The sequence below is a fragment of the Candida tropicalis genome (assembly GCF_000006335.3).
Source record: "Candida tropicalis MYA-3404 genomic scaffold supercont3.10, whole genome shotgun sequence".
In the NCBI taxonomy this organism is placed as follows: domain Eukaryota; kingdom Fungi; phylum Ascomycota; class Pichiomycetes; order Serinales; family Debaryomycetaceae; genus Candida; species Candida tropicalis.
This window is the reverse complement of record NW_003020039.1, coordinates 35,758-49,538: the sequence shown is the minus strand read 5'-3', so window position 1 is coordinate 49,538 and position 13,781 is coordinate 35,758. Positions and strand designations below refer to the sequence as shown.

The following is a 13,781-nucleotide window of genomic DNA, read 5'->3' as shown; positions in this document are numbered from 1 at the left end:
AACTTATAAATAATAAATTTCTATTACTATTACTATAAAAATTGACTAAACATTCTGTCTCTTGATCTAATTGTAATATCGCCCGCAATTGAAGTAGATTTTGGTTCTTGTTCTAAAGAAATACAATCATTAGTAGCCAAGACCAATAATTCAAAGAAACATTTACTTGCTTCCTTTTTGTTATTAATATAATTCTTATTCTTATTAACAACACCTAAAGGTAATTGATCTAATGAACTTTCATGTATTTTAGCATCAGTTTCAACCAATTTGGAAAATTCAACAGTGTTTGAATTTCTAAACAAATCAACTAATTCTTTACCAATTTGTTCAGTTGCTTTAGCTGTATTCACAGCGGAATTCTCGTCATCACTGCCATCATCTAAAATTGGCAATTCATCAATACTCTTATTATCATCATCTTCGGGTCCATCATTGAAATCTGGTAAATCCAAATCAAAATCCATAGAATGATTATCAAAACCTTGGTCAAATTGAAAATCATCTTGATTCTCTTCTGCTTCTTGTTGTTGTTGTTGTTCTTGGAGAGCTAATTCAGCACATCTATATTGTAATTCTGCATCTATATTCCAAAGCTTTCTTTTTTTAGTAGCTACTGGTAATGACAATTCTTCAATTAATTTAAGTTTTTCAACGTCTGATAATTGAAGGGTAATAAAATTTGAATTATCGGTTTGGAAAAGTCTATCTTGATTGTCTCTAAGTTGTTGAACTGATAAACCTTCCATGGTTTCCTCTGAATCCACCAAAAGTCTTCTGTTATTTGTAATTATTTGACCATCTTCTGTTATTCTTGTTCTTTTCTGTCTAGGTCTACGTGGTTCCTCTGCTGCTTGTTCTTGTTGATCTTCTTCTGGTTCCATAGAAGTATCTTCATTATTATCTTCATCATTAGATGGCTCTATTGGTTGACCAAAATCAATATCAAAAATATTCCCTGTTGTTCTTTCCTTCCCGATGTCAGAAATAACAGACATTTCTCTTTCGTCCACTTGATGTGAGGCATCACGACCAATTTCAATTGAATCATCATGATCATCATCCATATTCAAATCAAAGTCCAACTCAAAATCATCAGTCGGTCCTGGGGTTATAGCGTCATCTTCGTATCTTGGAAATTCTAACGATTGATCAAATTCTGAATCTTGATGACGTGACAATTGAGAAGCAGCAGCAGCAGTCTGGCTAAAAATACCACTTAAATCAGTACTTGTCTGTTGTGAATCACCATATAAATTACTCAAATCAAGATCTTCTTGCTGTAACAAGTTTGCAGAAGTAACTTGATCCTTCAATATGATACTATTCAAATTTTGTAAAATTGTTTGTTGAGGAGGTAAATTGACCTGATTGGAAATATTATCTGATCCCAAATTAACCCCACTGGATAATTTAAATGATGCTTTTAATTTATATAAAATATCATTAACATCATCCAATAAATATTTAGTTTTTCTAGAATAAATACGAACAATACCCAATAATAACTGTCCAGATAATCGAAGTGTGATATCATTTGAATTGGATTCTGGTTCTTGTGATACTGACACGTCTGTAATTATAGGATTGTTGGCAATATATTCTGTTGATTTGATGATGTTTGTATTCATCAATTGATGTTTGGATAATTTCTTCTCATAATTTGCTGCTAACCAGACGTGTCCAAGTGGACCATCTCTTGAAATAATTGAATCTGGGACCATAACTGTTATATACTAAAGTGAATGGAATTAATACAAATTGTAATTTTTTTTAAAAAAAAAATAACGAATGAATTGAATTATTAATAAAAAAAAAGAAAGGTTTGTTGATAGTTAAAGAAGAATAAAGTAGGAGAAATAGTAATGAAAAATAAAAAAAAATTTGAATTCATGGTAGTTCTGATGATGATGGTTTAAGACGCGAACTTTTTTTTTTCTTTCTTTCTTTTTGGCTCCTGCCAGCTTTACCGCGTGTAGATCATGTTTGTGTTTTCTCCCTTCCACGAACTTTTTTGTGAAATTTCCCACAACCGCGTTTTATTGATGATGATGATGAGACGAAGGTTGACGAAGTATGTACATGACAGTGTTGATGTAAGCTATGGGGTATTAATTTTTGAATAGTGTTTCCAATGTAGAGTAAATTATAAGATTTCCTTTGTTGTGATGTGGGTTTTGGCGAGTTTCTTGACTGTAACTTCCCACAGCCGGATTTTTTGTTATGAGATTACTGCAAATATTTCCTAAAATTAGTTTATAATCTATTATCAACTACTCAGATGTAATTCTCCAAATAAACATTAATGTATTCATATTTTATTTGATAAACTTCAACTACTCATGTAAAACTTCTAATATAGAACAGTAATAGAACACATTCATTAGGATGAATTTGTTTGATTTACCACTAGAAATTCTTATAAAAATAGTTAAACACTATCAATATGATAATCAGGAGAAACACAGAAAAATATTTGAACAGTTACACAGATTTCTCAACGAATGGTGTTATCAATTTACGGCTTCTTTAGAATCAACAAGGGAGAGTATTGTAACGTATAGAGAGATATGCCAATCAACAATAAATCGTCATGCAGACGAAATAGGCATGCTTACTATGGAAATTGACCATGTGGAGTATTTTGTAAAATTAAATGAGAAAGACTACACAGTTTATTACCCTGAATTGCTAATAGTGAAAAATAGGATTTGTCTATTAATGCAAGGGAACAAATACCAGCTGAATATCAGAAATATAAGACCAAGGTTGATAAAGGAAACTTATTGTCTTGGTCGCAGGGCAAGCCTCAATATTTTTCAGTTTGATAAACTCTGGAGAATACCACTGGGGTTGAGCAAATTAAATATCCATAACGTATCTACTTCACAAAACATTAATTTGTCAAATTCTCAAGGATTGAAAGAACTAAAATTGTCATTTGCTTCATCCCATTCCGTTTTTCCAACATGGGTCGCTGGTGGTTTATTACATCTTAAGCGATTAACTATAATATTCAAAGCCGATGAAATAAAACACCAAAGCTGGTCTACAACAATGTATCGATTACCTAATATAAAGTATTTGGAAGTTGTGTGTGCTAATTTAAAGTTTTACAACATCATAAGGAGTTTAGGTGATCGCTCATTACAATACATTCGATTCACCATGCGTCAACAACATTACACTACACAAGAATTATCCAGAACACTTGATAAAATAATGAAACCAGATGGGTTTTATGTACTTGATTTTGTTTAGTCCCCCATTAAAAAAAAAACAGAAAATCATCAATGTGTGGTGCATACATTCCACAGTAGAATGTAGATTCTCAATTTTTTCGATTTTTTCTTACATAATCTTTTTTTTTTTCTTTTGCTCTTTTTTTTTTTTTTTGGATGTAATCGTATTGAAACACATCAACAAAATCTGTTCGACCAACGGCCCCGTTTAACAACATACAACTCATACAGACATGTCTGCGAATCTACAAACTAGGCTAGATGCCTCGCTAAATGAGATCTTAAAAACATCTGGATATATCTTTGAGATAATCAACAATAACAAAAAGCAAAGCAATTTAATAACTGGTCCTAATAATCAACTAATCCAGCCATTTGTAATCCAACAACTTAATAACCAAATAGGCAAATTTGATGAAATATTGGATGAGACAGTATCAAAATTTAATGACGCCAAATGGTGTGTTGCCACGATGGTTGAGAATAAACAGAAGCAAGAAGAATTGAAGTTGAAAGAAGAAATGGAAAGACAAAAGAGAGAAGCAGAGGCTAAACGGTTGAAAGAAGAGATGGAAGCTAAGAGAAAAGCCGAAGAGGAAGCAGCGGCAGCTGCTGCTAAAGAAAAGGCTGAACGTGAGGCCAGATTGAAAAAGGAACAAGAAGAAAAAGAAGAGATGTTAAGACAACAGAAACTTAAAGAAGAAGAAGAAGCAAAGAAGAAGAAGCAACAAGAGGAGGCTGAAGCAGCAAGATTGAAACAAGAACAACAGAAGCAACAAGAGCAACAACAACAACAACAGCAGCAACAACAACAACAGCAAGATTTTGATAATTTTGATGAGTTTATCGGATTTGATATTAACGATATGCCTAATGATAATGATGCTCTTGGAAATGGTAAATTAGACGACGATTTACTTGCAGACATCAATTACGATGACTTGAATTTAGATGTTCCTATGGATGATGTTACCAATACTAATAATAACAATGATAATAATGCCAAAAATAACAACGGAAGCACGGGCAATTTAAATAATAGTCAGGACACTACCGATAAACTACAAAATAAAGACATGAACGATAATATGGACCTAGACATGAATAATCTTTTAGGTAATGATGAACTGATATTAGATGGATTAAACATGAGTCTATTAGATGGTGGATTAGAGGAAGAGGCGAATGCTAACAACAATAACCAATTGAATGATGAATTTGATGTGGATAATTTCTTGAACCAGTTTGGTAATTAACGGTTTGCATGTTTTTAGTTACTTAAATAGGAAATCGACGCTGAACCAATAATATTAAAGCAATGCTCGCATTTTGTACTGCACAGTACGTTTTCGCTCTACGATTTTTGTTTTTTCTGCGTTGAGATATTGACCAATACTTTTTTCACTTTCTAAACTGAGCAAAAAAGAAAAAAAAAATTAGAAAAGAAAAAGCGTCTACAGTGGATTCTTGATTACCTACTTACTTCTATCATACCATCAACCATGTTTAGACAAGCCTTCCGTCAAGTTGCTAAACAATCATCTTCTGTTGTTAAGAGAACCTATGCTACTGAAGCTGCCCCATCTTCAGATGCTTTGAAGTTATCCTTGGCCTTGCCATACCAAACCTTGTACAACGAATCTGAAGTTCAACAAGTTAACTTGCCATCTGTTAATGGTGATTTGGGTATTTTGGCCAACCACATTCCAATTGTTGAACAATTGAGACCAGGTTTATTGGAAATCATCTCCAAGAACGGTGATTCTGAACAATACTTTGTCAGTGGTGGATTTGCCATGGTTCAACCAGGTAACAAATTGACTATCTCAGCCATTGAAGCTTTTAAACCAGACCAAATTGATCTTTCTGCTGTCAAGAACTTGATTGCCGATGCTCAAAAGAGAGCTGAATCTAGTGACGAAAAAGTTGCTGCTGAAGCCACCATTGAATTAGAAGTTTTAGATGCTTTACAACACGTTGCTAAATAAATGCGTTTCAATATTAGTTTAAAGAAAGATAGAAGTGAAGAAATGTTTTGATATTGTATATTGTTATCACTTCTTCAATTTTTTTAAGGCATCACGTATATATCAGGAGAAGAGATTCTTTGATAATATAAAGCAAAACATCACACATCCACAACATCAATAAACAAACAAACAAAAAAAAGAAAACACAAGTTTTTGTCAAATATATAAATATTCAAAGAATACGATAAAAAATTATATGGATGAATAGATTGTAGGACCTTGGCAATTGATTCTAGCATATACATGGAAATGAGCTGATAGAATCACGCCAGATGATCTCTAATTAACTACAACTTGCATATCCCTTGTTTTGGAATTCAATTTTCCCCCAAGAAAACAATCGTAAAGTAATCCAACTTCTTCAAGGGTTTAATGACAAACCTGAATGAACCGCCTTTCTTCGGAATGAGTTTTCCTACGAAATAGACACACATTCTAACCTAGGCACACAAAAGAATTTCACCTTCCTATTGTTTGGAAAACCGGAAAAAAATAATATTTTGTATGGAGATCCTCAAATTTCGGGGAAATTGTAGATTTACCTTCCTCTTGCAATTACGCATTGCTACTATTTTGTTTTTTAGTTTGGGTTTTCTTTTGTATTGCTTCACGTATGGTGATTATACTTTGTGTACACTTGTTCATTTACTCCCCCAAGTTTTCCTCTCCCCCTCCATTTATAATGTATGAATTAATTATATAAATACTGCCGCAAATTTCCCCAGGTTGAAATTTTTTTTTGTTACTTCTAAAGTTTCTTATTTCTTTTCATTCAATAACTTTCAATTCTACAAATACAAAAGTCATGACTGCAAACCCATCATTAGTTCTTAACAAAGTTGACGATATTTCCTTTGAAGAATACGAAGCTCCAAAACTCGAATCACCAAGAGATGTCATTGTTGAAGTTAAGAAAACTGGTATCTGTGGATCAGATATCCATTACTATGCCCATGGTTCAATTGGTCCATTTATTTTAAGAAAACCAATGGTTTTAGGTCACGAATCAGCAGGTGTTGTTTCTGCTGTCGGAAGTGAAGTTACCAACTTGAAGGTTGGTGATAGAGTTGCCATTGAACCTGGTGTACCTTCAAGATTTAGTGATGAGACCAAATCTGGTCATTATCATTTGTGCCCACATATGTCTTTTGCCGCCACCCCACCAGTTAACCCAGATGAACCAAATCCTCAAGGTACTTTATGTAAATACTACAGAGTCCCATGTGACTTTTTATTCAAATTACCAGATCATGTTTCTTTGGAGTTGGGTGCTATGGTTGAACCATTAACTGTTGGTGTCCACGGTTGTAAATTGGCTGATTTGAAATTTGGTGAAGACGTTGTTGTTTTTGGTGCCGGTCCAGTTGGTTTGTTGACCGCTGCCGTTGCTAGAACAATTGGTGCTAAAAGAGTCATGGTTGTTGATATTTTTGACAACAAATTGAAGATGGCAAAAGATATGGGTGCTGCCACTCATATTTTCAACTCAAAAACCGGTGGTGATTATCAAGATTTGATCAAGAGTTTTGATGGTGTTCAACCTTCAGTTGTTTTGGAATGTAGTGGTGCTCAACCATGTATCTATATGGGTGTTAAAATCTTGAAAGCTGGTGGTAGATTTGTTCAAATTGGTAATGCCGGTGGTGATGTCAATTTCCCAATTGCTGATTTCTCAACCAGAGAATTGGCATTATATGGTTCTTTCAGATATGGTTACGGTGACTACCAAACTTCAATTGATATTTTAGACAGAAACTACGTCAATGGTAAAGACAAAGCACCAATTAATTTCGAATTGTTGATTACTCACAGATTCAAGTTTAAAGATGCCATCAAAGCCTATGATTTGGTCAGAGCAGGAAATGGTGCTGTCAAATGTTTAATTGATGGTCCAGAATAGAGGTATATAGTATTAGAAAAAGAATATACAGTATATATATATATATATGTGAATAATTCATGCTTAAGTTTAATATCAGTAAAGCATCTACTATAAATCAACCGCGCTACCATTACGAGGTCGTGCAAATATACAATTTTTTTACTCGCTTTCCAATCCACTTTCATGAAATTTTTTTTTTCTTCTACTTTTTGAATTGATATTTGAGGTGTATTACTACCATCTATAACAAAGCATCAAACTACAATGGCCAGTCAACTTACTTCCAAGGAAGCATTTGCCAAACTTCCACAGACCCTTCATAACTTTTTCATAAAGTATCCACCAAGACCTTTTGTCCAATATGCTGCTGGTCCATCTAAAACAACAGATCCAATGAAAAACCCATTTTTCCCAAATAAAAATCCAGAAACTGGAAGATGGCAAGAACCGAAATATTCTCGTAGAAGATCTGCTGATTTATTTAAAATGGCTAAGAAATTTGGTATACAAGATTTATTACCTCCTACTCCTAGAAAATTCCATGAAGATAAATACCAAAACAAAATCTGGGTTCAAAGTATGGTTAACCCAGTTGATGAAGTTAAGGCTGCTGAATATGAAGCAAGAATGAAGGCCAAGGAAGAAGCCATTGCTAATATGGACAAGATCATTACTGAAGTTAGACCAAGCTATAAGAAATTATTGGAAAAGAGAGAAAAACGCAAGAAGACATGGTTTTAAGATATATATATATTCAAACATACGCTGTACATAGTTAATAATGTTTCATTAGAATGCTCTTCCTCGACCTCTTCCACCTCTTCCACCTCTACCACCTCTACCTCTAAATCCCCCTCGTCCTCGCCCATTTGACTCTGGTTTGGCACCTGGTCCGGCGCCTTGACCTTTTATTTTAGTTTCAGATTTAGACAACACACTCTCTATGTTTAATTCATCTGGTAGAATAATTTGTCTTACTTGATTACCTCTTATATTTATGAAATCTAATAATATTGGGTCTTGTAATGGTTGTTGTAATTTAACATTCTTAAGATTCAAGTTCATCAGTGGATTACATGACAACATAGTACCACTTATTACGTTCCCATTTTTTAATTCAACCGTTACTGGTTGATTTGTGGAATTCGGTATGTTCATGAGAAATCTAACTAACTTCATTGTTGTATTCGATGGTATGGTTGATAAGTTTCAGCTGAATGGAGTTTATAGGAATAGTGTTGTTTTTGTTCAGAAAGAGTAATTGAAAGATGAGGTTTTTGAAGGAAACACACGACTATTATTAAATGCAGGAAATTGATAAATGTCGGACATATTCAGAATTATTGACTACAACAGCGAAATTGTTAACGAGACTTAAATTTCATTCCAAAGTATATATCTCTCCCACCTTCCGGACTGAAGAAACAAAAGTTGATTAAGTGCTAGTTACATGAATAATATACAAAGTTGTGATACTGTTTGCTGATTGTTCAATCTCTACACATTTGTTCTTAAATCAATGTCAAACTTCTTGTAACCATTATTTCTTTATTACACGGAGCCGTAAAAGTAAATTCGAGGTCAATCTTACTATCCATCATTAGAAACCGTTGATTATTGGTCTTAATTGGGGGTAAAGTTATTTTTCGCACGACCAAATTTAATGTGACAAGGGACTTCTGTCCTCTTTTTTGTCGAACAGAATTTTCCTTTTCTTCCTCCGTTTTGTAGATTGCCAATCGGACTAGTTTCTTCAACGACAGGACCTTTTTGATTAGTTGTTTTTTTTATTTCACTAAAGATGGCCAATAATACCATTGTTGATAATATACAGAGAATTCCACCAGTGACACGTTTTTTCACTATTGCTTCAGTGATTACATGCATTAGCATAGTTGGTGGCTTCTTTCCGGTATCTAGATTATTATACACTTATTTCGATTTAAAAACGGATTTCATTCATATTCATTATGTTATCAAGAACAAAGGTTTCACAGAGATAATATCTACCATATTCCTTGTAGTAGTTAATTTTTATAAATTTACAACCCTGTTACTTATTCCAGAGTCGATATTTTCACAACGATACCAAGCGTTGATTGATATTTATTTCTTTTACACATTCTCCAACCATTTAGAAATATTTGGAGGCAAATTCAATGGGAACTTTCCTGATTACTTATGGTATGCCATTATTTGTGGTACGTTAACGAATGTTCTTGGATTGTTATCCGAGGCTTTATTTGTTGAAGCAAGTGTTTTCCCATTTGACTGTTTGCTCGCCTGTGTCACTTATACATGGGCCAGATGCAACAAGAATGCCACCATAAACTTGATGGGTATTGTTCCAATTAAAGCCTATTACTTACCACTCGGGAATTTAGTAATCAAGTTTATTGCTCTTGGTCCATCTGGGTTAACAAATGCAATCATTGGTATCACAGTTGGTTATCTTTATCTTTGTATTCAACTGAGCACAATGCCACTATATAACTTGATGAGTGGTGCTTATGGTCAAAATGGTAACGGTACAAAAAATGATGATTCAAGAAGAGTAGGAATCCTGACTTACGTGGATACTTCAAATAGATTTGGTGGTTCTCATGCCGAATTTATTGATGATTCAATTTATGATAAGGGTTACTTGAAGGCGCCTAAGGTGTTGTATGATTTTTTGAAGTATCCTATCAATACATCAGTAAGAAAAACTGCGTTCACTAGTATTGATTCACAAGCAAGAAGAACGACGTTACAATCTCAACAAAGAGGTTCGGCTACCACAACGTCAACCGGCACCAAAAGAGCCGATTCGACCACTGGAAGTAGTACAGGGTACTCATGGTTTGGAGGTAACAACCAGGCATTCAAAGGCAAAGGTCGCAGATTAGGTGATTGAACATCAGTTGGACAAGATTTAATGATGTGCGATTATTTACAAGCATGGAAGAATATGGTAGTGCTATCTTCCACAAGGTTCTTCCTGAATCTCAGCGACAAAGCCATTGTGAATACCTAGGATATAAATAGGGTTTAGATTTATGCTTCTGTTTTCAGAATATTATTAGTTTAGGAATACCACAGAGCTTCAAGTTGTTTCAAATGATACAGTATATGTAGAAATAGAATAAACCCAAGATTATCCGAAACTTTATTTTAATCAAGGGTTACAAAGTACCTTTTCGCGATGCTTATTAATATGGATTTTTTTAAATTTTTCTTGAAATAAATTCCATCGACTCTATTGTTCTTTTCAATGTGAATTATTATTCTCATATAATTAGCTCACGTTTTTTTTTTTGTTTGTCCATTTCTCAGTTCAAACATATCTCTCCTCATTACACAACAAATTGCACATAATTTTTTGTTTGTTGTTTTATGTTCTATACGTTATCTCCTTTTTTTCTTCTTATTCTACATTATCTTCTTTTTGATTTAACTATACCAGTTAATTTACTGTTTAGGTATTTCAGAGTCAATTGTTATTCTAATAGATATCCCGTAATAGACCAGAAAACAAGATAGAAGAAAATATGTCCAGCACTCCGGTACAGGGCACATCATCCTCGACTAATAATTTAAATAAACCACCCAACTTACACGGTGCCACTTCTACACCTGGATTGGGAGCAGGCGCAGGTCAATCCACTGACGAGTTTTCCCGTAGTTCTAGCAGAACTAATTTACTGACACCTGGAGGAGCCGGAATTATTACAGGAAGCAAGAGAAATAGATCCTCGTCAAGGTTGAGAAAAACATCTAGACCAAATTTGAAAAGATATACTTCCATTGGTTCTGCACATCCACCCAATTTAATCTATTCCGTCGACGATGATATTAATGAGGATGAAATTGATGCCAACGACAGTGAAGCACCAACCGAGCGTTCCAGCAAAATAAAAACAGACAGGGATTATTTAGAAGGATACAATGATGCATTGAAGGCATTATACAACCGCAAGACAAAGTCACCATCGGGATACTTTCACGATATCACAGGCGGATCCACACCTGTCAGATCTCCTGAAGAAATGGCCGCCATAGAATCAAAGATTGCCAAAGATTTAATTGATGCTGAAGAACAAATGAAGTTATTGGAAGAGTCGGAAGTTCAAAATGGTCCACGACTTGGTGCAACTCCAAATACTAGTGGATTTGACGATGAACAAAGTGGAGGCGATTATGGTGCCCAGGATGATGAAGATGAAGATGGTGAAGATGAAATTAATGACAATGGTTCTATTAACTCCGCATCGACTGTGGAGTCATTAAATTTGAAAGAAAGACAGAAAGCCATCAATTCAACTCATCCTTTTGGTATTAAGATTTGGAAGCCTTCCTTATATAAAAAGAAAAGATCTGTTGCTACCAGAGCAGAAGAAGATATCCATGATTTTGAGCCACGAAAGCCAACGGGGAAGATATCCTGGGGTGTCAAATTCACCAATTTGATATGGTGTTTGACTGCAGGATTATTGATTTATCTTGTTTGTTTACTTGGAGCTGCATTTGTTTTTATATTTTCAGGTTTTGCCATAGAAAGAAAGCTGAGACCATATGTTGTTGCTCTTTTGAAATTGGGCCACTACTGGCTTTTCCCTTTTGGTAAGTTTGTTTTATTGAATAAAGATAAAAACTACTTGGACGAAGATCAGTTAGAAGGAAGAACAATTAACGAGTTTCACCAATGGAGATTGCAAGAAGAAGGAAGGTTGTTCTTTGCACCACCCCGTAGATACACTTCAGGTTCTGATGCCACGAAACCTTTATTAAAAGATCATAGAGGACGACCTTTAAGAGACGCATACTCGCTGATAGATACCGGAATACAAGAAGTTGACGAACAAGACCAAGAGAATGACCAAGATACCAATGACTTTAAAGTTCGTTTTTTTGGAAGAGGGGACTGGAGTTTTGGAAGATTTGCATTTTATGTGTACTTTTATGGTATCTTGCAACCAATTTCTTACGCACTCGGATTGCTTTGTTTTTTGATTGTATTCACTATTCCAATGGCGAAGATCACAGGTATCATGAACTATCACTTGAGACGCCACCCATTGGCCTTAGACTTTGAACCTGAAAAGGACTACTATAAACGTGCTGAACGTACTTCTACACAAAGGAAGAAAAACCAGTCTATTTTGTTGTGTACTTACAGATGCTGCGGTTCTCATTACTATAAATACACCATTGATGGTACAAATATCTTTTTCATCAATTTATTATCTGTCGTTATATTTGTCATTTTAGATTTTTACTTCTTGAAGGAAGGTTTACATTGGGACTCCTGGTTAACTGAGTCCAATTTTATTTTCTGTTTATGTTTATTTTCGATTATTCCATTAGCATATTTCATTGGTCAAGCTGTCGCATCGATTTCTGCACAATCGTCTATGGGTGTTGGTGCGGTTATTAATGCATTTTTCTCAACTATCGTGGAAATTTTCTTATATTGTGTTGCTCTTAATCAAGGCAAGGGTAAGTTAGTTGAAGGGTCTATGATCGGATCAATTTTGGGTGCAGTGTTATTATTACCAGGATTGTCCATGTGTGGTGGTGCTGTTAAAAGGAAAACTCAAAGATATAACCCTAGATCTGCAGGCGTGTCCTCCACAATGTTACTGTATGCCATGGTAACAATGTTTGCCCCTTCCATCTTCTACCAGATTTATGGTAATTATGAGATGAAATGCAGTAGATGTGGTCCATTATCCACTGCAGAAAATTGCTGTAGAATGACCCAGTCTTTCCAAATTGATTCGCTTTATCTTAAAGTGCTTAGACCATTTTCATTGATTGTTGCTGTTGCCTTATTTGCTGCTTATGCATGTGGATCTTACTTTACTTTGAGAACTCATGCATCATTAATTTGGGCCACCAATACTGGCCATGAAACCAAAAGGGATGATTATTTAAGATCTCCTAGCTTTTCCAGCATGCACACACCAGTCCAAATGCCACGTGTTGCTTCATCAACGCCAAAGCTCAGCGCTTTACCTCCATCTGCTACGTTGAAGCCAACAGTTGAGCAGACTCCACAACAGCTCCCACCAAAAAAAGAAGTTAAGGAAGATGAAGAGGATCAAGCAGGTGGTCACGATGCCCCTAATTGGTCGAGAAATAAATCAACGGTAATTTTATTAGTAGCTACGTTGTTATATGCCATTATAGCTGAGATTTTAGTGGACAATGTTGACTCTATTCTTGAAGATTTCCCAATTAATCCTAAATTCCTTGGTCTTACTGTATTTGCTTTGGTGCCAAATACCACTGAATTTTTAAATGCCATCTCGTTTGCTATTGGAGGTAATGTTGCATTATCAATGGAAATCGGTAGTGCATATGCATTACAAGTTGTTTTGATTCAAATTCCTTGTTTGGTGATTTATTCAATGTATGAACACTACGTAAATGTGGAAAGAATGTTTACATTAGTATTTCCACGTTGGGATATTATTGCTACTTTAATATCAATCTATTTGTTTACCTATATATATGCAGAAGGTAAGTCGAACTACTTCAAAGGAGTGATTTTGATTTTGATTTACGTTGTCGTCATGTGTGGATTTTGGTTCAATGATATAATTGAAACCTTATAATGTTTTATATTTATTACGTATCTAATGT

The 13,781-nt window shown here is 34.6% G+C and overlaps 10 protein-coding genes across 10 annotated transcripts; 7 read left to right on the top strand and 3 right to left on the bottom strand. All coding sequences in view use genetic code 12, as the record gives it.

The window, feature by feature from the left end:
* Positions 1-32: 32 nt before the first annotated feature.
* On the bottom strand, positions 33-1,724 carry MCD1 (kleisin alpha; the record flags this gene model as incomplete). The annotated part of the gene is made up of 1 exon (XM_002546277.1): positions 33-1,724. One exon carries the CDS (start codon positions 1,722-1,724, stop codon positions 33-35), a length of 1,692 nt encoding a protein of 563 aa, XP_002546323.1.
* A 664-nt stretch (positions 1,725-2,388) lies between these two features.
* CTRG_05800 (uncharacterized protein) lies at positions 2,389-3,261 on the top strand (the record flags this gene model as incomplete). The annotated part of the gene is made up of 1 exon (XM_002546276.1): positions 2,389-3,261. One exon carries the CDS (start codon positions 2,389-2,391, stop codon positions 3,259-3,261), a length of 873 nt encoding a protein of 290 aa, XP_002546322.1.
* A 214-nt stretch (positions 3,262-3,475) lies between these two features.
* CTA26 (Cta26p) lies at positions 3,476-4,498 on the top strand (the record flags this gene model as incomplete). The annotated part of the gene is made up of 1 exon (XM_002546275.1): positions 3,476-4,498. The coding sequence occupies one exon, from the start codon at positions 3,476-3,478 to the stop codon at positions 4,496-4,498; it is 1,023 nt and encodes a 340-aa protein (XP_002546321.1).
* On the bottom strand, positions 3,601-4,170 carry CTRG_05799 (uncharacterized protein; the record flags this gene model as incomplete). The annotated part of the gene is made up of 1 exon (XM_002546274.1): positions 3,601-4,170. One exon carries the CDS (start codon positions 4,168-4,170, stop codon positions 3,601-3,603), a length of 570 nt encoding a protein of 189 aa, XP_002546320.1.
* Positions 4,499-4,744: 246 nt separating the features above from the next.
* ATP16 (F1F0 ATP synthase subunit delta) lies at positions 4,745-5,230 on the top strand (the record flags this gene model as incomplete). Its single annotated transcript, XM_002546273.1, has 1 exon — positions 4,745-5,230. One exon carries the CDS (start codon positions 4,745-4,747, stop codon positions 5,228-5,230), a length of 486 nt encoding a protein of 161 aa, XP_002546319.1.
* Positions 5,231-6,077: 847 nt separating this feature from the next.
* XYL2 (L-iditol 2-dehydrogenase) lies at positions 6,078-7,172 on the top strand (the record flags this gene model as incomplete). The annotated part of the gene is made up of 1 exon (XM_002546272.1): positions 6,078-7,172. One exon carries the CDS (start codon positions 6,078-6,080, stop codon positions 7,170-7,172), a length of 1,095 nt encoding a protein of 364 aa, XP_002546318.1.
* A 246-nt stretch (positions 7,173-7,418) lies between these two features.
* Positions 7,419-7,895, top strand: CTRG_05795 (mitochondrial 54S ribosomal protein mL59; the record flags this gene model as incomplete). The annotated part of the gene is made up of 1 exon (XM_002546271.1): positions 7,419-7,895. The coding sequence occupies one exon, from the start codon at positions 7,419-7,421 to the stop codon at positions 7,893-7,895; it is 477 nt and encodes a 158-aa protein (XP_002546317.1).
* A 48-nt stretch (positions 7,896-7,943) lies between these two features.
* CTRG_05794 (mRNA splicing protein) lies at positions 7,944-8,333 on the bottom strand (the record flags this gene model as incomplete). Its single annotated transcript, XM_002546270.1, has 1 exon — positions 7,944-8,333. The coding sequence occupies one exon, from the start codon at positions 8,331-8,333 to the stop codon at positions 7,944-7,946; it is 390 nt and encodes a 129-aa protein (XP_002546316.1).
* A 622-nt stretch (positions 8,334-8,955) lies between these two features.
* On the top strand, positions 8,956-10,050 carry CTRG_05793 (uncharacterized protein; the record flags this gene model as incomplete). The annotated part of the gene is made up of 1 exon (XM_002546269.1): positions 8,956-10,050. The coding sequence occupies one exon, from the start codon at positions 8,956-8,958 to the stop codon at positions 10,048-10,050; it is 1,095 nt and encodes a 364-aa protein (XP_002546315.1).
* A 634-nt stretch (positions 10,051-10,684) lies between these two features.
* Positions 10,685-13,753, top strand: CTRG_05792 (uncharacterized protein; the record flags this gene model as incomplete). Its single annotated transcript, XM_002546268.1, has 1 exon — positions 10,685-13,753. One exon carries the CDS (start codon positions 10,685-10,687, stop codon positions 13,751-13,753), a length of 3,069 nt encoding a protein of 1,022 aa, XP_002546314.1.
* Between the last annotated feature and the right edge of the window lie 28 nt (positions 13,754-13,781).